The 25,271-nt window shown below is 34.4% G+C and overlaps 3 protein-coding genes and 3 non-coding genes across 6 annotated transcripts; 1 reads left to right on the top strand and 5 right to left on the bottom strand.

Annotated features, from left to right (window-relative positions):
• The first annotated feature begins 236 nt into the window (after positions 1-236).
• Positions 237-2,034, top strand: LOC110693566 (caffeoylshikimate esterase-like). Its single transcript, XM_021870696.1, has one exon. It carries the CDS (start codon positions 789-791, stop codon positions 1,758-1,760), a length of 972 nt encoding a protein of 323 aa, XP_021726388.1. The 5' UTR covers positions 237-788; the 3' UTR covers positions 1,761-2,034.
• Positions 2,035-2,351: 317 nt separating this feature from the next.
• TRNAQ-CUG lies at positions 2,352-2,423 on the bottom strand. Its single transcript has one exon. It is a non-coding gene; the product is annotated as a tRNA-Gln (tRNA).
• An 82-nt stretch (positions 2,424-2,505) lies between these two features.
• Positions 2,506-2,577, bottom strand: TRNAQ-CUG. The gene has a single exon. It is a non-coding gene; the product is annotated as a tRNA-Gln (tRNA).
• A 1,148-nt stretch (positions 2,578-3,725) lies between these two features.
• On the bottom strand, positions 3,726-3,797 carry TRNAQ-CUG. The gene has a single exon. It is a non-coding gene; the product is annotated as a tRNA-Gln (tRNA).
• A 137-nt stretch (positions 3,798-3,934) lies between these two features.
• Positions 3,935-7,635, bottom strand: LOC110693761 (RNA polymerase II C-terminal domain phosphatase-like 4). Its single transcript, XM_021870932.1, has 7 exons — positions 7,572-7,635; positions 6,593-6,728; positions 6,077-6,257; positions 5,223-5,512; positions 4,830-5,018; positions 4,610-4,648; positions 3,935-4,514 (listed from the first exon to the last, which is right to left on the bottom strand). Exons 1-7 carry the CDS (start codon positions 7,601-7,603, stop codon positions 4,203-4,205), a joined length of 1,179 nt encoding a protein of 392 aa, XP_021726624.1. The 5' UTR covers positions 7,604-7,635; the 3' UTR covers positions 3,935-4,202.
• A 953-nt stretch (positions 7,636-8,588) lies between these two features.
• LOC110693565 (helicase-like transcription factor CHR28) lies at positions 8,589-24,172 on the bottom strand. The gene is made up of 11 exons (XM_021870695.1): positions 23,658-24,172; positions 20,862-20,946; positions 17,782-18,968; positions 17,107-17,178; positions 15,979-16,056; positions 15,041-15,872; positions 13,304-13,434; positions 12,452-12,673; positions 10,831-11,442; positions 10,288-10,497; positions 8,589-9,224 (listed from the first exon to the last, which is right to left on the bottom strand). The coding sequence occupies exons 1-11, from the start codon at positions 23,865-23,867 to the stop codon at positions 9,120-9,122; spliced, it is 3,744 nt and encodes a 1,247-aa protein (XP_021726387.1). The 5' UTR covers positions 23,868-24,172; the 3' UTR covers positions 8,589-9,119.
• Positions 24,173-25,271: the final 1,099 nt, after the last annotated feature.

The following is a 25,271-nucleotide window of genomic DNA, read 5'->3' as shown; positions in this document are numbered from 1 at the left end:
GACCCGAAATGATATGATCCAAACTACCCAATTGTCAAGCCTAGCTAAGCACACATACTGCTCTACACTATTAATAGTTTTCTAGCTTCTAACAATAAAATGGAGATAAAATACACCACTTTTCTCAAGCAATTAGTGGCTTTTTTTTTCACTCGTTATGTTTATACACTTCTTTTTCGACAGCTTCAATATAAAAGACATTTTCTTATTTGAAATGACCTACCAATCTACCATTACTAGAAGAAGCATCTTTATCCCACTGCCCACTTGTTTTTGTATATTCATATCAGTTTTATGCCCAATGTTTCACCCGTTTCGTTCTTTGGGCTAATCCGGATCCGGAGATCAGTTATGGGTGATTACTGATTAGGTTCCAGTTCCCTCCCGATTGTTGTTATAAAAGATCGAACACGGATCCATCGTACCAAGTATAATCTCAATCACCACTATAATAACAATCATTTGATAACGTGTCAATTATTCTTAAACGGAGAACCGACAAATCAAGCAGTTGATGCACTAATTTACAAAGGGAGTGCAAAACATGGAGTAAAGTATTTATTCTCTCAAAAAAAAGTATTCATAAAAATTGTCAACAAAACTTTTGGTCCACATTCTCGACCACACCCCAACAATACCAACACCATCATCAATAAACCAAAACTAAAATTCAACCAATCATCCAAACCTCCAATTCCACCCACAAAAAAATAAAGAAGAAAAAAAAAAGTTGCAAAAAAAAAAAAACCCTTGAATCTTTCTTTCATATCTTTCCATTTTCAATAGCAATGAAAGAAGAACAGATCCAACCCAAAAACCCACTTCCCCATTTCTGGGGCACAACCCCAGAAGAAGACTACTACACTCAACAAGGCATCAAATCAACCCAATCTTACTTCACCACACCATCTGGTCTAACCCTCTTCACCAGATCATGGCACCCACTTTCTCTCTCTCCTCCACGTGGCATCATCTGTATGGTCCATGGCTATGGCAATGACATCAGCTGGACCTTCCAATCCACCCCTATTTTCCTTGCTCAAAATGGGTTTTCCTGTTTTGCCCTTGATTTACCTGGTCATGGTAAATCTGATGGCCTTAAAGCCTATGTTCCTGACATCAATTTGGCCATTAGTTGTTGTACCTCTTTTTTCGAGTCTGTGTTAGAAACCCATTCGATGCGTAATCTGCCCGCCTTTCTCTTCGGAGAATCTATGGGCGGGGCCATTTGCTTATTGATCAGTATCATGTACCCTGACATGGGTTTCAGTGGCGCTGTTCTGATCGCACCCATGTGTAAAATCTCTGATAAAGTCAGACCCAGATGGCCAATCCCTGAAATTCTGACATTTATTGGTAAATTTGTACCAACTTTGGCAATTGTACCTTCACCTGATTTGTTACATAAGTCTGTCAAAGTTCCTGAGAAGAAAGAAATTGCTCTGATGAACCCTTTAAGGTATAATGGGAAGCCAAGATTAGGGACTGTTATTGAACTATTAAGGGTTACTGATTATTTGAGTCAAAAATTGAAAGATGTTACAATACCTTTTATTGTGCTACATGGAGAGGCTGATGTTGTGACTGATCCTGATGTGAGCCGGGCTCTTTACGAGGCGGCCGCGAGTGATGATAAGACGATCAAGATTTATGAAGGAATGGTGCATTCTATGTTGTTTGGGGAGACCGATGAGAATGTGGAGATTGTTAGGAATGATATATTGTGTTGGTTGAATGATAGATGCAAAAGGGAAGATTGATGGGGTTGAAGTTATTTACTCCCTCCGTCCCTAAATTAAAAGTCTCTTTCGCTTTATTATGTGAGTAATAAATGCTAGAAAGAGTCTTTATATTAAGGGACGGAGGAAGTATTATGGAGTAGAACATTGTTTTTTAAATTGATTTGTGAATGTAGCAAAATTGAATTGTAGTTACATTGAAATCAAGCTACTAAGCTACAATGTGAAATGTGAATGTGTTAACTTTGATGATGGATTAAAGAAAGAAATTGGCATATTTGTGCAATTTTTTAAATGTCATGTTTGGTGAATATTTTTGTATGCTGGTCATTTTAAGCTAGTATGATATACAATATTGGTTTCATGCTATTACTTTGAGGTTAAGCATATGTTACTTAGATAATCGCATTCAACACATGTATGTTATTAAGTGTAATGCGTAATATTTGAATAAATAATTCCGTGTCTTTGGTCCAAAATGAATCGTCCGTATTAATGCACTTCTTAATAGAGTTGAATCGAGTAATGTAGTTGATTCAGTTGCTGTTGACAATTGACAGATAATTTTTATTTATTCTGCAGTATGTAAAACAATTTGTCCAACAAAAATAAAGGTCCTACCGAGATTTGAACTCGGGTTACTGGATTCAGAGTCCAATGTCCTAACCGCTAGACCATAGGACCAACTTATTAATATAAAGTTCCAAAATAATTTATAACATATAAACAAAAATGTAAAAAAAATATCACAGAAAAAGCGAAAAAGAGGTCCTACCGAGATTTGAACTCGGGTTACTGGATTCAGAGTCCAATGTCCTAACCGCTAGACCATAGGACCAGATTGTTCAGTAATAACAAAGAAAATTATTTATTCATTCCGTCAACTAACTAATGCTTTTTCCCTAGTATGTGCACCATATTCATTCACCCATGTCCCTTGATACTTTAGCATGACATTTTTAGTATGTACTTTAGCATGTCAACTGTCCTCAAGGGTTTTGGTTCATTTGGCAGTCCAAGAAAAGGTTTGGTTAGGTTCGTTACGTATGGTTATCCAGGCTTTAAGGTATTTGGTATGTTACAAGGATTCTCTGCTTTAATCATTCACTTCGTTCCTCTTCAACTTGTAAGTGGCGATACCCTGTCTCTGGGATTGTTTGGACGGGTTACCTCAACCACGTTACACAAGGGTTTTCGTTTGACGTTTGAGTTTTATTAAGGTTTTAGTTTGTTTTTAATTACTTGTTAGCTTTACATTGTAATTTGCCCTTTATTTAAATAGTTCTCTTTGTCAAAAAAATAAATAAATAAATAAAACCTTGAAATTAGATTAAGAACAAAGTACATTGATTTTGAATTTAACATCTCACATGTTTTTCTTACATGTGCAACAAAAAATAATCATGATGCAAAAAATTATCAAAGACGAGTATGTTAGCGGTACAAAACGTATGCAACTATGCATAGTTAGGTTCTTAGGTTGAGGTGTTGTCTTATTTGGTATGGACTTATATTTGCACGTGATTATTCACCTTAAATTATTGTAATGATATACAAACACACAAAGTATGCCTAGCTAGCTTATGGCAGTATCTCTTATGGATATAATTTTGATGATTCCGTAATTAATTTGATTTAAACTAATTAGAATGTAACATTATTATCTTAACCTAGTATTATAAGTTCATAACCTTTATCCTTAAATTTAACTTCTTCAAATGCATTGTGGTATTACCTTCATACTTAAACCAACTCATCCTTATATTTCATTGAATTTGAATTGCTTTTATTACCCTAAACTTAACACATATCTATGTCAAAAAAAAAATTAAAAAAAAATAATAATTACAAATTGTTGGTCACGAGATTCAAGATTCCTCTATTAAATAATTGGATGTTAGTTCCACAATTGTGCAGGATGTAGCAGAAGAAGCATTAGACGCTTTACATCAAGGCCAAACGAAAAAAACCAAATAACAAAAAAAGAGGTCCTACCGAGATTTGAACTCGGGTTACTGGATTCAGAGTCCAATGTCCTGACCACTAGACCATAGGACCAGAATATTGATATTGATCTAAAATATTGAAAACTTACTTTTCTGAATGTACAACTTTATACTGTATTACAAGTATCTTTGTAACTGTATGATAGGAAGCTACTAATTCACAATATTATCGTTATTATATTTATTAAATAAAAGAAATTTAAAACTATTGAAAAATATAAATATACAATTGTAAATAACTAGGTGAGGAGAAAATATATGCAATGTGTCCTATATTCTCTCAAATAAATCTTCACAATTTAGGCACCAATTACACAATTAGCTGATACAAAAAATCATCAATATATCAATTCCCATAGCATGGGCTAGAATCACACAAGCTAGTTGTTTAACTGATTTCAAAACAAGGTGGCGTACATTTGAACCTCCACAAATCCCCACCTCGACGAGCTTCATATCAAGCTGCTGTTGATGCTACTACTGGGAACTGGTCTTCTGATTGCCTTTTCCACAAAAAGTTGGCAGCTTCAATCCACCGAGGATTAACTAGAAACTTGCCCTCTTCAACTGCCCTACGAGACTTCTCTGCTGTGGCATCTTTTGATACAACATGTGTTACGCTGGAGTCCAGTTCAGTTGAGCATGTAGCTCCTAACTGTTCTGCCATCCTCCATAATGGCTGGTCAGCAGCTTGTGTTTTTTTCTTAAGCACCAAGCTGAACACTATCTTGCAATCTTTGAGGACTTCCTTCCGAATTATTCTCAGTAACTGCATGACCAATTTGATAAAATTAGTACGATTGTCTATGTGTCTAAATTAAAACAGATATCAAACACACAAGTGCGAAGATAGCTGGACCTAACCTCCCTCACATCTCTGGAAGCATAGTCATCTCCATGCTCCTATCAGGAGAGCACGAGTCAATACGAAAGCAGAACAAACAAGGTACTAGTATAATAGCCATGAAGAAAAGAGTCAGGCTAGATATCTAACATTGAGGTGAATTTGAGCATTTAAAACGACTGCAATACCCATGTTAGTTATTTATACATTTTCTGAAGCAAAGATTGGGGATTAACTAACAGGATCAAAGAACTTGTAGTGTATACTCTTAAGGACTCTCAGAATTGCTGCAAGTGCTCCATCTGACTCGTTTTCATCAAGCTTTAACTCAGCAAGAGACTTGCAATTGTTGCCTAATTGACGACAAGTATATGAAAAGAAGTGGTATCTTTCCATCAATATCAAATTGTCCTTGTGCCTCTCCCAGACCTAGAATGATACAAAATTGCAGACATATCCAACTTCAGAATTTAGCAGTACATTCTCTCAATGAAATGGAAGAATTTAGTAGATGTAAATATAATATCAGAAAAAACTACATTGTCATGAAATCTTAGTTACTGATAGAGTAAAAAAAATCTCAGAATAAGTCAGCAAAGAAACCAGTTTCTAATCACCAGAGAATTTACTTACAGATTCTGTGTCATCAAGTATCAGAACAGCACTCTCAAACCCCAGTACCATGTCTAGTCCTTTCTGGTTTCTGTTTGTGCAATCGGCTCTGGAGATAACTTTTGAATCAAAATAGAGATTTCTGGGATCAAGAAGCTTTGCCATTTCGCGACCATAAGCTGGCTCTCCCATGGTGTAAATGTACATCTCAAACATCTTGCTTGCTTCTTGCAGAAATTCACGGACAAAAGGCCTCAACTTGGTTATCATAGGCCTTTTATCAAATTGAAATAAGCTTCCCTTTGAAGTATCTGTTCATTACTTAATATTAGAGCAAGAAAGAATAGAAAGTATACAAAACCCTGATGGTTAAGAGTCGGGAGAGCTTAGTACATACTTAAAACATGAAGCAATACAAACTAGGATAAATCTGGACTCCACTAATTTTACACCTTTGGCTTAAACACCAGATGACAAACTCAATCATAATTCATAAAGTATAGAAGAATTAAAATACACTTGCTATGGATGAGACAAACAAACGAGAAAAATTAGAGAAACAGCAATTTGATGAGGGTGGTGTCAAGCAAAACCTAAGATATCGTTAAAACAAGAATGGCTTCACACAAAACAAGGAACACGAATTCAAATTTCTACCAAAAATAAATTTTATGACATTGTAAACCGTAGAACTTTAAGTTCAAATGATATAGAAACACAAAGTCAAGCTGTACTATATCATTTTATTCCATAACCAATATAGTCTAAATGATAGAGTGATATACAATGAAAATTGTTCACAAAATTAAGTTTTAAAAATTAATCAGAAGCAGCAAAGCATATAATTAAACGTGTAGGAATTTAAACAGAACAACCTTTAAAGGAGCATGTTTGATTCATTAGATATGCCTCTTCCGGACTGAGAGAATCGATATTAGCTGTATGCAGCAATGTCTGGTCCAAATCAAGAACCAGGAACAATTTTTTCTGACGTAGGACATTTCCTGCTTCAGCATTACGTAATCGAGAAATTTCTCTGCTGCCAAGCCTCAAATCCTGCAAATTGCAATTGGAAATTATACCAAAATCTTATCAGTCCTTCGAAATGACAACTTGACTGAACAAGCTTTGCAAATGCACTAACATCACAATTAAGATATAGCAAATTATCAATTAAATAACACAAGTAGTTATGCAGCAATTAGTTATAAAAACCTCGAGGATGGCAACTCGATGACTAATAAGCTTCAATCTAGTTCTATCTTTTATTGAGCTAAACAAGAAGAGTTTGAGCACAATTGAGTTTAATTAATGACATAAAGCATACTGAACATATTACAAGCCGAAATCAGTACATGATAACTAAATAAAATACGAGAACCTACACATACCTTATGAATATATCTAAACGGAATACTATCTCCATATCCATCACCAACCAATTTCCCACATTCTATGCACATATCCTTAAAAAAACCAGGATGTGCACACGAACTTGGCTCCTCGGCCACCTTGCATTGCTTGATCCTTCCAACAAAAGCACTCATGTCAATGCCGCCTAAAACATTTTTCATATACTTTGTACATACTATTCTTCCTAAATTAATGATGTTACTACTACAAAAAAAAACAGGGAAATGACTTTTCTTGTTTCATTACTCCATAAAATCATGGGACAGTTGCTACTTGCTAGTAACAGACTATTATCATTTGACATCATAGAAAATTCAATGTTAATACTCCATGATTGTACATGTGCAAAGTGTAAGTTCTACATTACGATATTCATAAGTAAATAAAATGTCCCGATTCGATTCTAATGAGTTATATGTACAAATTGTACACTAATTATGCTAAAAATTGTTACATGAAGAATGACCCTTTACACAATTCATACTTATTGATCTTTTTTCACTTAAAAAGGCGGTCATTCTAAGATTCCTAACACCATAAACAAGAAACATATTCATCAATGCATACATTTGAAGATCATTTGCCAAAACCTTATAAATTAATAAGTCTAGTTCTTGAAAATCCAAGTAAAAAAAAAAAAGCTACATTTCAATCTTCTCATTTTCATTCCATCTATACTCTGAAATCAAACTAGGGAAATAATTTTCTCATCGTAATTGTTTAATTGCATCAAAAATCAAGCTTTACTGGTTCAATTTCTACTTAAATCAGTTACAATTGAGATACATTATTGAAAATTTCAAAATTCAAAAATATGATCAAGAAAAAAAATATAAACATAAGAAGGGGACAGAATTAGGGTTTCCGAAATCAAGAACATGGAATTATTTGTATCAATAAAGAATCAAAATTATTATCAATAATTTGGATTAAAGTATAAGCGAAATCCAATTATACCTGAGAGGTTCAGGTTGAATTTGAAGAGCCATCTCAGAGAAAGAAAAGAGAACACACTCAAGAAGAGGAGGTTTGGTTTGTTTATAAGAATTTGGCTTGACCGTAATTTATAAACGTGAATCATCCGGAAACATGCAAGGGGCAAAATGGAGAAAACATATCTTGTATTACGACTATCGGGAAAATTCGGCATGTTTTGGAGTGTTTATTCGGTGTTTTGTTTGAATTTGGTTTAAACTTTAATTTAATTTGAATTTAAAATTTAGTTTTGAATCATTGGGTCAATTCGGTTTGAATTTTTCCGAAATCCTATGTGTATTGGATTTCGGTAGTTTTGATCCAAACTAAAATTCAAATGATTTCTGATTTTAATTTTAATTAGGATTAAAATAGCTTAGTTATGTAAGCTTATTGTGTGTGTGTGTTTAGAGAAAGAAGAAATTATTAAATTGCAAAAGAAACTAAACATCATAATCCGCCAAGGCAAAATAAACCTTGTGGAAAAGAGTTCAACAACACCAATTCTTCTTAACGTGATTTCAAGAAAAACACTCAAACTTATCCCCCCAAGCAAAATTATACTACATTTGTTTCATATTATTTACAACGATTTGACATAAAGTTAATATCAATCACGGCAATCAGTTGGAGTTCTGTCAAATTTTCCATGACCGACTGGCCTGCACCACAAGCTCCACAGCATCGCACTCAAGCTCAACAAGCTTTCGATGAGCAAGAAGAGTCCCAAACCTTGCTGCCAAAGTGCCAATGCTTAGTTTAGGCTTGAACCTTTAGTTGATTTGTTACAGAGGACAGGTGAAAAAACTTTAAACCTTACTGACGTATTCATTTCAATAATTTGGTTTATTAGCTTACAAAAAAGGTTAAAGTTGTGACTTGTGAGATTCAGAGACAGACACCACAAAACTCCCCCTCAAACTAAGTATTTGAAGGGCATGAGGGTCTGCAACTACAATTTTAAACTAATCAGCAAATACACAAAAAAAATGAAGTATATAATAGTGTAATTTCAGACTGTTTGATATTACAGTTGTGGAATATAAAAAAAAGAACCAATTTTCTTAGCAAATAATCCAATACTTCCAAAGAACCACAGCCTTAGAGCTTGAAACAGCAACAACTTTATACTACGTATATACAATAGCTAGAAACCGGAATCCTGAAATAGCCATGGCTTTGAAAGAATGCAACTTAGAGCTAACAAAGAAAAATATAATGTGCTAAATAGACAAAAAATAGATTTCATTAAATGACTCCAAACTATCCCTGTGGTCCGAAGCTAAACATGCTAAACTATGCTGCTATACAAGGCAAGTCTATCGCATGCTCACGGAAGCATGGTCATTTGACCAATCAACTGAAAAATGAATCATTTCTATCCTGTACTATACCCTATATTCTTTAAGAAGCCAACTTTCTACTCTGTTCATTGATGTCATCTATTGTCAGGGGTTCTTGAAACTAATAACGAATGCGCTGGTGTTAGCAGATCGACATGTATAAGATATCCAAACAACTCTACTGAGGTCACGCCATAAAAAGATATGTCAAGTCCTCCACTGTAAGACGACTTTGGCGACTACCCTTTTCATCTTCTCCAAAAGCAGAAGCAACCAACTCTCTCTTCTTTTGCTGTACAAAAAAATTCACTTGGCATTAATAAAGGATTAAAATTAAAGCATTTTACTCAATATGTCCAATGACTCATCTTGCAAATAAAATGATTAGAACTGAAAATTTCTCCCATTAACGGTCACATGAAAAGAAAGATACCCCACATCGAAGCCAATCCCCAAAATCAATTGTTCCAAATATTCCAATATCAATGCTGAAACTAGAAGTTCAACCACGCATTTGTAATGCCTACCAGAGCTATGTTAATAATTTTTAAAATAAGATAAAATTGGGCATGTCATAGATGCAGAGAATGTAACAATGTCAACAATCAAAAAGGCAAAACAAACTCAGCCCCTTAACAAGCAATTTTGGAGGCAATGAAAATTTTAGCAACCTTAGTACGGCTTTGATGCATCTTTATAAATCTTTATAATCAGCATGTCTCCAACTAATCAACCTCATAAAAATATTAGTCTTTCAACTAGAAGATGGCACGCAAGTGTCCTCACTACGACCAAGCCTTTGCTCACAGAGAAGCAAGGAATGTGGAAAGAATAAAAAATTCTTAAGAGATCAGTGCTTTGCAATTACGAAACGGCTAACAATGTAAAGGCTCCAAATGAGAATGAGATGCCTAAGTATGCAGATCTAAATTGCATGTCACCCACCAAATTTTTATTTTTTATTAGGGCAGGTACATATCCAGAAGTATCTCGAGGTACTGAACAAGAAAACTTAACATCAAGCCAATTCAGGAACTATTATTCATCTTCCAGAGCACATGAAAGATGTGTGATCTAATCATTTAGCACATGTACATTTGTTGGTAACATTGAGTTCCAATATGAGCAAAATACACTCTAGGAAAATCCTTTTGCCCAGAGAAAAAACAACATACAGCCAGAAAAGACAAGAGAAGACAGGACACGTAACAAAGAAAAATAAAGCCCAAAATTTGCAAGGAATGAATTATAATAGTAAACAAAGTTGCTTTTTAGAATGCACCCACGGTAAAAGAAATTTTGGAACGTTACAATTAGGTCGGTGCAGATTTCTTTTGGAACGCAAAATAAAATACCTGAAGTGCTAATATCCGATCTTCAACTGTATCCTTCACAGTCAGCCTCACGACAGTAACAGGACGAGTTTGCCCAATCCGATGCGCTCTGTCAATTGCTTGGTCCTCAGTAGTAGGGTTCCACCAAAGATCCAGAAGAACAACATGACAAGCTGCCACCATATTTAGCCCAAGACTTGCTGCCTTTAAAGACATTATCATAACAGATACCTGCAAATATTGACAAAATAAAATATTACAAATTGAAACCAGAAATTACTCAACCCCAATAATTCAGAATCTAGTAGAGTGAGATCCCGCTGACTGTTGATGATTAAGAATTGCAGACTATATATGTGATTATACTATTCATTTCCACAAATGACGAAAAGAAAAAGTTCTTAAAATTGCACTGAAAGAGCATAAAACCAATTCAATTTGGGTCAATTACTTTCTAAGAAATTTATTCACTTTAAAGCTAAAAAGTCTGCAATTTTTGAAATGGACAAAAAAGATAGAATTGAGAGAGCATATAAAAAATGAAAGATCCAGATAGTTGCAAACCTCTGGAATGGTGTTAAAATCTTGCACAGCTTTATCACGGGCGGCAACAGACATAGTTCCATCTAACCTCCTGTACTGTATAGAAGATTCCTTCAGACAATCTTCAAGCAGATCCAACATCCTTGTCCACTGAGAGAAGACAATTGCTTTCTCCTTTATGACAGATTTGCCATTACCCAAACCATTGGTAGCATTGGTTATTTCACTGTAAGCGGCAAAGGGTGCAGAATTGGATTTGTCCAAGAGACTGGTATCAGTAACAGGTTGGCTTGGAACGTCACTAGGAACAGAAACATGGGGTTTTGAAAGTGAATTTAGAACTTCCAAAGCTGCCTTAATTTTAGATGACTCAAATCGGCCAGGTGGTCCAAGTTCAATAAACTCTTTTTGTTCTGAGGATTCAGCAACAGGACAAATATGAGAGCCTTCCTGACAATCCTGACCAGACAGGCAGCTGTTCAGTGTGCCTTTGGAGAAGACATTGGAGGCACTAAGCTCTGATTTGCAACTTGCAGAAGGACACACGTTGTCATCGGCTGTAAAACGCTCAGAAATACACTGATTGCAGAATACATGGCCGCAGATACTGACAACAGCATCCTCAGGTGGATCCTGCAGATTTTTCAATGATTGGTGGCATCAACAACCAAAAATTTTGTCAAGCACTTGATTTAAACACATAATTAGCTACTGTGCAACAAATTTAAAATGCAGAAAATCTAAATAAACCATTTTAAATTAGTCTAATATTACCAACAGTAAACAGAATAGTGGATCTGTCAGCTACATTGGAAATAAATCATTCAAATTAAAAATGATTTACTACGTAAAAAAAATATATAAAAAAAAAAAGGTATTCAGGATTGGGATTTGGGAATGAAATACCTATAAAAAAATTTATATGATAGGCGAATTTCTATGCCAAAAAACTTGATCATTGACCATATAAATCAAGATACAACACTTATCACAGATATTTTATTAAAATCAACAAAGAGCTTTGACTCTAAGAACACAGTAAGAATTAATCAATCTAAGCCCATATAGAACATATAGCTCATCAATTTCTGTCTGGAAAAAGGCATACATCCAATATGTTCTTAACTTTAAGTATTTCCTCCCCCATCCCTTTTCCATTTCTAGTCGTAAGTTTATCTTTGTTACCTTACTAAAAGTATCGCTCATCAATTTCTGTCTGGAAAAAGGCATACATCCAATATGTTCTTAACTTTAAGTATTTCCTCCCCCATCCCTTTTCCATTTCTAGTCGTAAGTTTATCTTTGTTACCTTACTAAAACTTACTCATCCCTTTAGATACAAATCTCATATCTGATAAAATGGGCTACATGACTATGCATAGTAAAAATCCCTCTCTCACTTCCTCTCTTTCTCTCACACACACACATAATTGAGTTCAGGAAGGCATCTGAGTAAGAGTGCAGTATGGAGGGTCAGCTAAGGTAATTTTGAAAACACAAGCAATGGAGGCGAACAATTAGCAATCTAACCAACACTTGTGCTCCCAGATAGTTGAGGACAATATCTCTCAAACTATTAGTATCCAACAGTTGTCGTACTACACAAGCAGAAAAAGATAGGCAACAAAATTGAAAAAAATACCCTGCATATGCCACAAATTGCTTGTGACGCTTCCAAACAACTCAAAAGAGATATCTGTCGATCTCGAGGAAGCTTCTTTGCTGTATGAATGGAAGACTTCAAAACGGAGCTAGAATCACAACCCTTAACAAGAAAGGGATGATCACATGCTTGTCGAAGCCGTAAGAGCATTAACAATATGTTAACATAATTTTGCTTAACAGTTCCAGAGTCAGCGTAAGCCTGAAATCAAGAATTCATTATTACAAAAATGGATAACAGCAACACAGAACACTGAAACGTGCAAAAATAAAAAGGCTACAGTCTATGCAGCAACAATTTATTAATAATAACACTAATATCTTCAATTCTCTATTACTACTCAAAGGCAAAAGGACACTTTTCTACTTACAATAGAAAAAAATTAATATACCCTATTCTACTCTTAGAAAAATGCTTGTTCTAGACCAAAAATAGATAAATATATAAGGTGGTAAGTTGGTAGCTATGAAATGCAGATTTTAGAAGGCTGTTTACCCTGAATTTTTCACAGCTAAGACAAGAAGATAATGAAGACACTTACTATAATTCTACAATTGCAAACACATCCATATTCTCCATGGTTAAAAACTACTTTGTATTTAAATCAATCAGTTTTCTTAAAACGAACATTCCATATTAGGCGATACCTTAATAGTTTTTTATTTTGCATAGCAGTGAAAAATACGAAATGGAGTATCATATGAAGCTATACATGCAAAAGAAGAGTTTCCTAAGTATCAACTGACTGGTAAAAAGCAACAAACATGTGCTTTTATATGTTAGACAATAAACAAAAAATTACCATAAGTAGAGCTCTGAGATTATGCTTACTTGAAATTGGGCCCGTGAATCAGCCTCCAGCTTGCTATAGAATTCCCTTTCCACTTCTGAAAATTCCACTTTCTTCAGCTTTACAGATTTAGGTGGCAAGTTTATGATTGGTTTCCCATCAAGAAGTGTACCTAGAGAATATAATAGGCAATACAAGATGCTCAGCTATACACAAGCGAGGATTACAATCAGAACTGTACAGGAAGTAAATTTTCAGAAACTTGCTAGTTCCTTGATATAATACTTGTCTGATTAAGCTACAAATTCAATATTACTTGTAAAGTATACTCACAATTAATATTACTTGACATACACACAGAGCTGTGAAGTATACTCTCTAAATCTACCCTTTTTAATGCAGTACCCTATAATATTCAGCTCACTTTTTGCTACATTTTCAATATGTAATTAAAAAAATCCTCACTTTTCATTTCCTTTTTTATAAACTCTATGCACTTTCCATTCGATTCCTTTTTTTTTTTTTTTTAAACTACTGACTTTTACTTTATTCACAATATGGTAAAAATAACTTTCCTCTTCTACACTCCAACGTCGCACCAAGAGGGATCACAAAAACCCACTAACCATTTTTCTCAATCTTAAGTAAATTTGTATCCATCACTCCCCACCCTTTCACCTAAGGACCCCACCATTTTTGGTTTATTCTAAATTGCATAAATATTTGAATTACTAAGTAGAAGTGTACAACAGTGGAAAAAAGAAAGAGGACATGGTAAAGAGGCAGTAGTATTTTAAAGAAATTAAAAATAAAAAAATAAAAAATAGAAAGCCAAGATAGGGCAGGCAAAAAAACATGCAGCATTAGATACTCCCTCTTTAATTACAATTTTCTTTTTGCTTAGACCATAAAAATTGACAAAAGCAAGAGAGAGGAAGTGATGAGCAAAATAGAAGATATTTGGGGTGGATTATGACAAAAGAGGGTAATTGGGGGCCCAACTGAGGGGGAACTAACAAATCATGAAACAGAAAACATAACAGCAAGTAGTTCGAAAAAATTTCCCAAAAAGGACTGAAGAAGTGAAGAGCATTTTCGAGCCATTATATTTATTTCTGTGTATACAGATTGACAGTCTAACCAACTAACCCCCCCCCCCCCCCTTTCGGTGTCTCTTTGGGCTTAAGAACTTATTTTTTTATTGTGGCATATAACAGCCAGCATATGCACACCCAAACACAATATCCTTACATGCAAATTCAACATAAATAACATTTATCCGAATTGCCACATTCTATTTCTGATCAATATGCAAATAGACTTTAACTGACTGAATGTTGCATCAAGAACAAATATTCAAGAGAAAGTAAAACAAAAAAGTATATACAGTACATGAACACCTAAGTTTCTTTCTAAACCAGGCAGCAGCTATGTGTAGAAAGACTAAATAATACTTCCTCCACTTTTTCTATACTAGCACACACCTTATTGGCACATGATTTGAAGAAGTAATTAAAAAAGATAAAACGGACAAATTAATCTACAATTTTCAACGTAACGACTTGTCACATTTTCTTACCAAAGGTAAAAGTAGTTATATTAAATTAATTTGTGTGTTTACTTAATCTTATTTCTTTCTAAAATTCCGTGCCAAAATGGTATTTTGCAAATAAAGAAATGGCGGAAGTATGTCATTCAAAATAACTACAACCTATTCCATTCTAATAAAAAGAATAAGTCGAAGAGGATTTATATAATCAATATACATGAAGGCTAACCTTTTGTGCGGCGCAACATTATATTCTTTAAGACAGCCTGCAGCTTCTGGTACCCTCTAATCGGATTTTTACTAATTTGGAACTTAACCATGGAGCAGAACGAATTATACACAGAATAAGGATCATACTTGAGAAATCTGAAATAACTGTAGAGATCATCTATTGCATTTTGTATAGGTGTCCCAGACAAGCACCACCGACGTTTTGCACGAAGACCCCAGCAGGCCTGGGCTACTCTAGTCCGGTGATTCTTGATGCTCTGTGCCTCATCAAGTACAACTCTAAACCATCCCACCCTGGCAAGAGGATGAACAACAGATTCAATCAATGAATTGTCTGTTCCTCTCTTGGAACGCTTTTTATCAGATGTTGAAGGTTGCTTTCTCTTCCTATTAAATTGAGCGGATGCATCTTCCACCTCTGATTTTCGTCCATCACTACCATTCTTAAGGACCACAGGCTGCTTAGGGACCTCCATGCTTACGATTGAATATGTTGTAAGAACTACATCATAATTGGCCAGTTCATAGGGATCCTTTGTCCGGTTACTCCCATGGTAAACATACACAGAAAGTTTGGCCTTGCTAGTTACCTTATTGGCAAGCTCCTCGGCCCACTGCCTAAGGACACTAGTAGGACACACTACAAGGGTTCCTGCAGCAGGTCTCCCCTTAACTGAAGAAGACATTATACTATTCCCCTTTTTCTTGTCATCGTCATCATCCAAATCCAATGTTTCAGGCTCACCTTGTTCCTTTACCTTCAATGTCCCAGCAGACACAGGTCTTTCTGTAAGAATTAAAGCGATAGTCGATACTGTTTTCCCCAGCCCCTGGTTGACATAAAGATACATTTTCAAAACAAATACGGCTCATAACTGCCAAGAAACTGGCATATATATTATCTTCAACTGTCATCCACAGAAACCAAGGACTCACCTGATCATCTGCCAAAATTCCTCCGGAACAATGCAAGCTGTTTGTTTCTTTTTGCACCATCCATGACAAAGCAATTCGCTGCAGGGGGACACACCATTGTAACCAATTAACCATGCTACATAAAAATACAACATAAAAAGTTTTTTTTAAAAAAAAAAGGGAGGGGGAAAAACAAGAGAAAGATCGTAGCTATTAGCAGTAGATAAATCTTTTTAAAATAATCATAAACAAAAATTAACATGATAAAGAGCAAGATCGTAGCAGAGTGAATATTATTTAGGTATTAAATTATTGTAATTAATTGTCATCCTTATCAAAGTATACTTTGTATATATGGTGTGTTGTATATGTTTCGGTTTTGAATTAGTTTAAAAAAAGTGAGAAAAAAACAAAATAAAACAGTAATTAGCTATTAGTTTTACAGAGACAAAACACTGAAAATTGAAAACAATGCCTTAACTATTTATTTGTAATTCAAACATAGTCATGTGGGATCTTACTAGCTTCATCTCAATTTTTAGTTTCAAAAGATGTAATTTTACAACATTGTATTGAAAAGTGCGTAAAAACAAATAGTAAAAATGAAAAACCGGGGCCCGAGGGAGTATACTTCAAGAATAAAAAAAATAAAAAAAATAAAAAAAAAAAAGTGTTTTAGCTAAGATAAACAATCTTTAAGATACTAAATATTAACAAATACAAGATATATTCTACCTCAATCACATCTTAACCTTCCCGGATAATGATGTCACATGTTAGATATAGAGTTCATATATCTAAGAAAATAAGTGCAGAGGGTTTAAAAAAATAAAAAATAAAAATAAATAAGCACTGCAATGGAGAGTGAAAACAGGCAAATTAGGAAGCACAAAAGTGAAATGAGGGAACATAATACATCTCTAAGGTATCATGCACATCTCTATGATTAATCCTTTCAAACTTTCATATATCAACTGCTGAGAAGATGGTCCTTCAAAACTCATTTAAATAATTAAACATATTTCAAAGTTTCAGAGATAGACATAATGAAAACTCTAACCTGGTGTCTCAGAAGAGGTACTTCAAAACTCATGTAAACAATTAAACATATTTCAAAGTTTCAGAGATAGACATAATGAGAACTCTAACCTGGTGTCTCAGAAGAGGTACTGCTAAAGAGCCATCGGGAGCGGACGCCTCTGACTTTGGTTGTGAAAGATCCTGTAGCATATTGGGAAGGGTAGACAATTTTTTTAAAAAATCAAAACTCCAAATTCTACTATTTTAGCAAGATGCGCAAAATTAATGAAAAGCAACCTGCATACAAAGTGTATTAACAGCATTCAATTGTGGACATTAGGGGGCTTAAAACAATAAACTACATTTGCTTTTAGTCAGGCTTTTATTTCATATTTTTATTTGCTGCAAAAGTGTGCACAGGCAAACAAATCATATCAAAGTTATGCACAGAACAAATAACCATATTTACACATATCATTCCACAGAAGACGGCTATTGAAAACAAAATAAATAAATAAAAATAAACAGAGACTAATACAACTGATGATTCCAAATCCAAATCAAAAATTCAAGTAATTGGGGATTTCATGACTTAAGTAAACCAAAGCAAATAAGCAATGCGGATTTCGTCAATCCATCCAAACAGAGAATCATCTTAAAGTAATCCAAAGCAGACAATAACCCAAGAAACGAACCAAAGGAGCATCCTGTGGTAAACAATATGGGGCACTAATTTCTATCCATAATGAACATTACATCAGTCTCATAGCAAACAGGAGCGAGTCAGAAAAAGGCAGAAAATACCTGCACTAATGATTGAAAAATTAAGCGCTCATCACTTGCCCTCGATCTTGTTCCACTAGGAACTATTTGATGAAAAGGTGTGATGGATGTTGAACACTGTGAAGTAAATGTTGTGGGCTGAGGGATGACAGACTTTCCATGTACAGGATAAGGGTGTATCCGTGCCGGCTCACTCATATTTTCAATTATGCACAAATCATTGCTGTCATCAATGTCACTTCGTCCTTCTGACAAACAAGTTTGGCTTGCCTCAAGAGTTCCTTCCAATAGATTAAGCTTTAAAGTGGCAGGTTGAACCTTAGCAACCTCTCCTTCAGTGTTGTAATAAGAACTGTCAATTTTGGCAAATATATCTGCATGATACATTGGATCATCAAAAAGCTGCACCTTCCTAGGATTCCTTATATTGCCACCACTAGAGAGATTTTGACATTTAACAGCAGGACCACCAGCTACAAAGCCAGAGTACTGAGCTTCAGCAGAGCTGAGGAGCTTCCCAGAACCAGAACCAAAAGAAAATCCACTTGATGGACCTTTGTTTGCTTCAGAAGGCTTGAACTCAAAACCATTGCTTGTAAGTATTTTGTCGTTCACTTCATCCTTTGTAACAACTGTTTGATTCAGACATGACTTGTCCATCTGCCTCCAATAATATGGCTCAGCTGAAGTCTCATCAGTAGTCGTGCTACTACTACTATTATCAAAAGTCATGGTGTCAACATGTTGAACAGGACAATTACTATAGAAGATTGATTCAGGCCCCTTGCCGTCTAAAAAATCATACATACGGACTTCTGAAGCAGTGACATCCCCAGCTCCAACTTGAGCTTGCAAGGCTATTTTAGTATCCGGCCATGGATGTGAAGACTGAGAGTCATCTAAATCGCTCTTCACGATAGCCCTCGTTGCTAAGTTTGTTGACATCATGTCATAGTTTACAACACCAAGGGAATTCTGATCAGGGAATCCCGAAGACATTTTATATATGCTGTACCAATCCTGTGCAGCAATCGGAAAGCTCTCTGTCTCGACAAAGGTGGGCAATTGGCATGCATTAGCTACTGTAATATCTTTTCTGAATGAAGTGTCATTAGCTTCACTTAGTACCATCCCAGGAGGAGACGAATATGGAAGTTGCTCCGAAGCCTCCACTGTATCAGCACTATTTTCACTTGCAGCGCCATAATCTACACAATCAAACTTCATTAGTATGATTCGTTAATTGAAATTACATCACTATCAAACATAAAAACAAATTGGAACCAGTCAACACCTTAATTTGAAATATCTACCATCCTACAGCAGTTTTCAAAAACAACAAATAAAAAAAAAAAAAAAAAAAAAAAGCAAGAGAGAGAAAAATTTGCAGGGGACCACTAAATATTTAACATTTTGCAGAAGGCACCTAATGTTGTTCTCATTCTCAAACCACCTTATATTTTTACTTAAGCGATTTGTCTGGTAAAATTATGACATGAACTACCATAAATACCCTTTTGTGTGGTTCTGTCCAAACCATTTGGAGACACAAATTATCTTCATGCCCCGCAATAGATAACACCCTTCCCATTTTTGATGGTCCCAACATACATTACAAAAACATCTTAGGATATGGATCCATCAACGCCGAACACATCTATTTTTTCACTCTCCTGCATAGAGATCATCCACAATGGCACAACCTCCAATCACAACCACCTTTTCACTCTCCTCAATTTAGAAGTTCCTATAATCTCCAATCACACCCATTTTTCACACTCCTCAACAAAAAATTTCCCATTATCTCCAATCACATCTGTTTTCTTTCTCCTCGACTTAAATGTTTCCATTTTCTCCAATCACATCTTCATTCTATCTCATCAACCAAAAAAAACATACATCACCTAGTATCTTCCATCACATCTTTCTCATACTACTAGTCTATTACCAAAACAATACCCCCAACAGTATAACTGCCCTTAAACACTGTGACCAACTTCTTCACGTTATCTATTGCAGAATGGAGGGAATAGTTCCACTGGACAACTAAGCATTTAAAGCATATGAAGTCATAATGAGCCTATCAAACCATGATTCCAGTAAAATAACTTGAAATGAACAGATTATAAAACTGCATGAGAAATTCTAGGCATTTTTTTTTTTTTTGAAGAAAAGAAATTCTAGGCATTTAAACTCTTTAAAGTAAAATTAAGTATGTTGAAACAGGAAAGCTAATTTGTTTGTGTGTGCACGCGTGTATGCATGTCAAACTACATAATTGATTAAAAAGTTTTTCCAAATATATCCCTAAAAATACTGTGGCAATTGCCATGAAGTAATCAGCAACCACACAATAGCAACCTAAATCACACTTAGTTTCTGAACAAAAGACGTCAAGATAGAGGTAAATATAATGTACCAATTACAACAAGATTAAAATATACACAGCACTAGAGAGTTTACAAATTTGTGTTAACAATCATCACCCCTAAATTAAAGGTTCTGCGTAAAATTTATAAAAATAAAATAAAAAATAAAAAATAAAAAAAAAAGAAGAAGAAGAAGACCATGCAGCCCCATAATCATTGATCATGTCCTCCCTTGAACAGAAAAAACAGGTCATGAGAACATAGAAAGGAATGAGAAGAGAGGTACTTATTTGCCTCTTCTGTTGAAATGATTTCTTTTGTTCATGGGAGAGAAAAGGTTGATCCAAAATGGATTATAAATAAGGATACTCTTAAGAAGTTTTCGAAACATAAATTTAGTAGATAAACGTTTGGAACAAAGAAAGCATCCATGCTATGACAAATCAAAATAGAAAGTTTGTCTAGATCCAATCTAATATACACCGGATCAAAATTGCAAAAACTATTAATCACAACATACTTGAAAAGGAAGAAACACCCAACAATTATCTCAGTTCATAAAACCAATTTGCAGTAACAGTGATTTACATATTACACAAATGCCGCCCAAAATGAAGCATTACACATTTTATTGATTATATCTCAGATCATATCAAAATTGAGTTTCATGGAGTAAAAAAATTTGATGATTGTAAACAAAAGAGCTATAAGCATACAAGTCGAATAACTCACCTCTTAATACATCCATACGATCGTTGGCAAGTATAGCTGAACCACTTTCCTGGGTATTATCAGTTGATGGATAAAATGGATCCACCTGCACAGTAGCTCGAGTTAGATTTAACAACTATCAGAAGGAGGTGGATGCTCCAAAGAAATTTTATAAATAAACTAAACTTGGAAAAAAAAAATTGTCATTAACTTAGATAGCAAATCAAACAACATACATTGGAGAGAGTAATGAAGGGATTTTTAACAGAAGCTACTTTGGTTCTGAAAAAGCATTACACATTTTCTCTCAAGCCAAGAGTCAAAGTTCGCCAACTTTGACACTAAATAATAAAAACAGTATTTTGATGCAAAACATGCAAATATACTATCTGAGTTCCTTTCAAAAAATTATTCAAGAGAGCAATTGTAATTTACTTGTCTTTTAAATACTAAACTATAAAAGCAAAGCACCCAAACTGTCAAGGTGTGGCTTTAAGAGCCACAAAAAATCAAATGTTACGCTCAAATCTGAATAAAGTAATAAATTGCAAATACACCTTGGAGCAAATTGTGACTACATTATACGTTTATTAGTTAATTTCAATTGAATTTTTACACAAAAAATTTTCCACTTGCATTAATAATCTTTTTAGGTAAAAGCCATATATTCATTAGGATATACAGTAATTCCACAGAATCATTAGGTGAAAGTCAGCCTAGAGTAGCACGTCAAAATAGATTACAAATAAATTAGTCATCACATAACAATACCAATCTACTAATGTCAAATTTGCCTATTATGTACTTTATTGTAATGTAATTAATTTGTCTGTCAAACACTTCCTCCAATATTTTTAAAATTGATCCAGCATGACTTTTGCACTATTCACATACTCACCTCTCCTGGGATCACGTAGAAATGTAGAATGTCTCATAAAGTAGTAATGTACTACCAAAACACCAGACATTCATATATTCTATTCACTGAAAATTACAAATTATAACGGTTGAAGCTATGCATTGGCAACCGAGATGATTGGAAAAGGTCAAGTATATCATTACTCAGCTTTCTGACAATATTTTAAACAAGGGCTATTAAATCTTTTTCTTCAGCTCCTTAATTAGAGTGTATAAGTTAAAATATCATATTCCAAACAATAATAATTCCCATCAGCAAATCTCCCAAGTGCAAAAAAATACATTCCAGAGTGACTATAATTTCCTTGTCTCGATGTCTCAATCCTACACTCCCCAGCAACACTAGTATGCAAAATACTAATACCCTTCACCACAAGACCACAATGCTATCAATGACTAAAATCTATACAAGGCCTAATTGTTATGATGTGTGTTTAGGCCATACGTGGACAAGTTGGTCACCACCATGCACCATGGCTAGATCTGACCACAATAATGTCAATAAAAGAGCCTTATCAAACAATAGGGGCTTCCACAATGCTGAATGTGATAACAAGCTTGTTTTTTAGAGTTGAGAAATCTGAAAAATATTTGAGAGCAGAATGGTGAAAGGTAGGAGCCAGGAAAATGGAGTGTGTGTGTGTGTGTGTCAGTGTTCAGAAATATACTAGAAGGGAATCGCCAAGAAAAAATCTTGCAATCTTTTAGGTAAAGATTAAACTACTAAATGGTTGTGATTATAATATTGAAAACATCTAATACATATATCTTGATACAAGGAAATATGAAATCTACTTTTTGACACTTGGATGTGCACCATTATTGAAACAAGTAATGTAGTGACATCAAAAAATGACCATTGCTTCTCTTGAATAAAATTAGAAAGTAATCTTACTTAGCTGTGGAAAAAGACGAGAACTAGTTCGCTGGATAAGGAAAGTTTCTAAATAGCTATTATTTCCCTCACCTAAAGAAGAGAGGATAAGAAAAAAGATTCTAAATTCTCCTAAAATTAACAACACTATATTGTACAATCTAGATTGCAGCAAAGATTAACAACACTATATTGTACAATCAGGTAGCTTTGTACAATCCAACCTGATTCTACGAATTCTTCAAATAGCTACTCTTCTCCTTCCATGATTCTTTTAGCTAAAATCAAGCATCAATGCTACTGATCGATTACTGCATATCATCAGTTACTTTTTTAGTTAATCTACTAAGTACAGTAAGACCACAGCACTTACTCCATCCTTAAGTAAAAATCTTCTCCTCACTAAACCATCATGCCACGAAACACTCGCCTTCTCTTATGATGAAGAGGAACCTTAAAATGGCTTAGGCTTTATAACAGGCGGATCCTTGTACCCCCAATCACTTCAAATTGAAATTGCCCAAGATTATTGCACGATTTGCACCTCCACTAATCATATTCACACAACTTTTACATGGACACTGATCACAAACCAGTGTTCAGCAGCTCCCTCATTCAATCAACTCAAAATTCACCTCATTAGAATCTCATACGACAGATCCTAAAGCATTCTCACCCGAATACTCCGCACGAATACTTAGTCCTCGTGGAATGAAAATTCCACCACTCCATTTACGCTCACCTTAACCGCATTCCAGATTATATAGCACACCCACCAAAAATCTCTTACCAAATTCTCCCACTACATCAAACCCTCCAAAAAAACAAACTTTTTCGATTCATACTCAAAACCAAGCAACATCAAACACTAATAACACCAAATAAACACAATAAAAACAAAAATACTTCTAATTACAACCAAAAACAACTATAATTCTATAAAATTAAGTTCTCCAGAGTCAAAATTCCACAAAATTTATCAAATCAAACAAAAAATAAAAAACCCAAAACTCGAAAAAACGTACCGGAAAAGGAAGATGATCGGAATTATCATCTTCATCAAGAATACTAAAGAAAGCATCAGCATCAATAGCAAAATCAGCATCATCATTCCCACCACCACCACCACCGACACCACCACCGGCGCCGCCGCCGCCATGAGAGAAATCGTTGAAACTGTTATTCATCAATCCAAAATTAAAACCCTCTTGCTGCCCTGCTGCCGCCATCATCATCGGAAAATCATACAACAAAATTCTCCGACTCAAATCCAATCAATTGTTCAATCAATGAAAAATTCCAAAAAAAATCACAAGAAATTGATGTTCATGAACAAAATTGATTAATCGAAATCAAAATTGAACTGTAATTCCATAAGAATATGACGAAGAATATTAACGCGGAGTGTGAGAATTAGGGTGGGAAATTTCTTAGAGGTTTCTGGGTAATTTGAAGAGATATACACACTTTATTTTATTTTTTTGTTTTTATTTTTAGGGGTTAGTGGGGAAAAAATAAAAAAGGAAGTTTAGGCGTTGATTTTTTATTTTTGATTTTTGAAAAAAATAAAAAAGAAGAAAAGAGGCGGAAATTAAGGGAGATAAAAATAAAAAATAAAAAATGATCAAAATAAACGAGAAGTCGGTCTTTAATTTTTGGTTGAGTTCATATTGGCTGGCGTGTATAAGATAGGTTTTTCTTTGGTCAAAGTGTTTGTTTTCACGTGATTTTTAATACTAGTACTTCTTTCTTTCTAGAAGTGTGTGTTTATATTGCGGAAAGTGGAAACTGATTGATTGTAGCCTTGTAGGATTGATATAATTTTAATGTTTGGATGATTTATATGGAATTATGGATCATGGATCAACATGGTTCAATTAGTGGGCAAGGTTCGTATGGAATGGGGAGAAGAATAAGGAAAGTTCTAGCCGTAACGAGTTTCTGGTGGAATTTGATCTCTAGTATGACTGTGTAAGACTTGGTGAATAAAGGAGGATATGTTGCCAAAAAAAAAATAAAAATGGAAGAGTAAGATATGTTTCCCCACAAAGGATATATAATGGAAGAGGATATGTTTTAATTAATTAACTAGCCTTTTGGCCCGTACAATGCACGGATTGTTTATAAATATAATATAATTTTTTTATTTTATAATATGTTTTTTATTGAAAAATGAATAGTTTATAAAGGAGAAAAATGAGTGAAAATTAAATGTAATTGTAGAAGATAATAAGTTGGGGGAAAGTGAACCAAACATTCATTCATGTATTGAATTAAAGCTAATGTATTTTTTAAATACGAGAAAGGTTAAATGAGATGACATGTGACATTGATGAAAAATATATTTACATGTGGCATTATGAGAATGATGGTTTGTGTTTTTAAATATTAAAGTATAGAGTATAGATATAGATATAGATTTATCTCTCGAAAGTTGTTTGGTAGACATCTTGAACTTAATTACTTCCTCCGTTTTTCTTTTATTGCATCACTAGATTAATCCCATGCGTTGCACGATTTAAATAGATTTTATCTGTTTAAAATAGTTGTCAATATTCTTTATTCGAAATAGTGTAATCATAATCTTATTTACTTCATACTTCCTCCGTTTTTTTTTTATTGCATCATAGGGTTTTGGA

This window comes from Chenopodium quinoa, unplaced genomic scaffold (genome assembly GCF_001683475.1).
Source record: "Chenopodium quinoa cultivar QQ74 unplaced genomic scaffold, ASM168347v1, whole genome shotgun sequence".
Taxonomy (NCBI): domain Eukaryota; kingdom Viridiplantae; phylum Streptophyta; class Magnoliopsida; order Caryophyllales; family Amaranthaceae; genus Chenopodium; species Chenopodium quinoa.
This window is presented reverse-complemented; position numbering and strand designations above follow the sequence as displayed.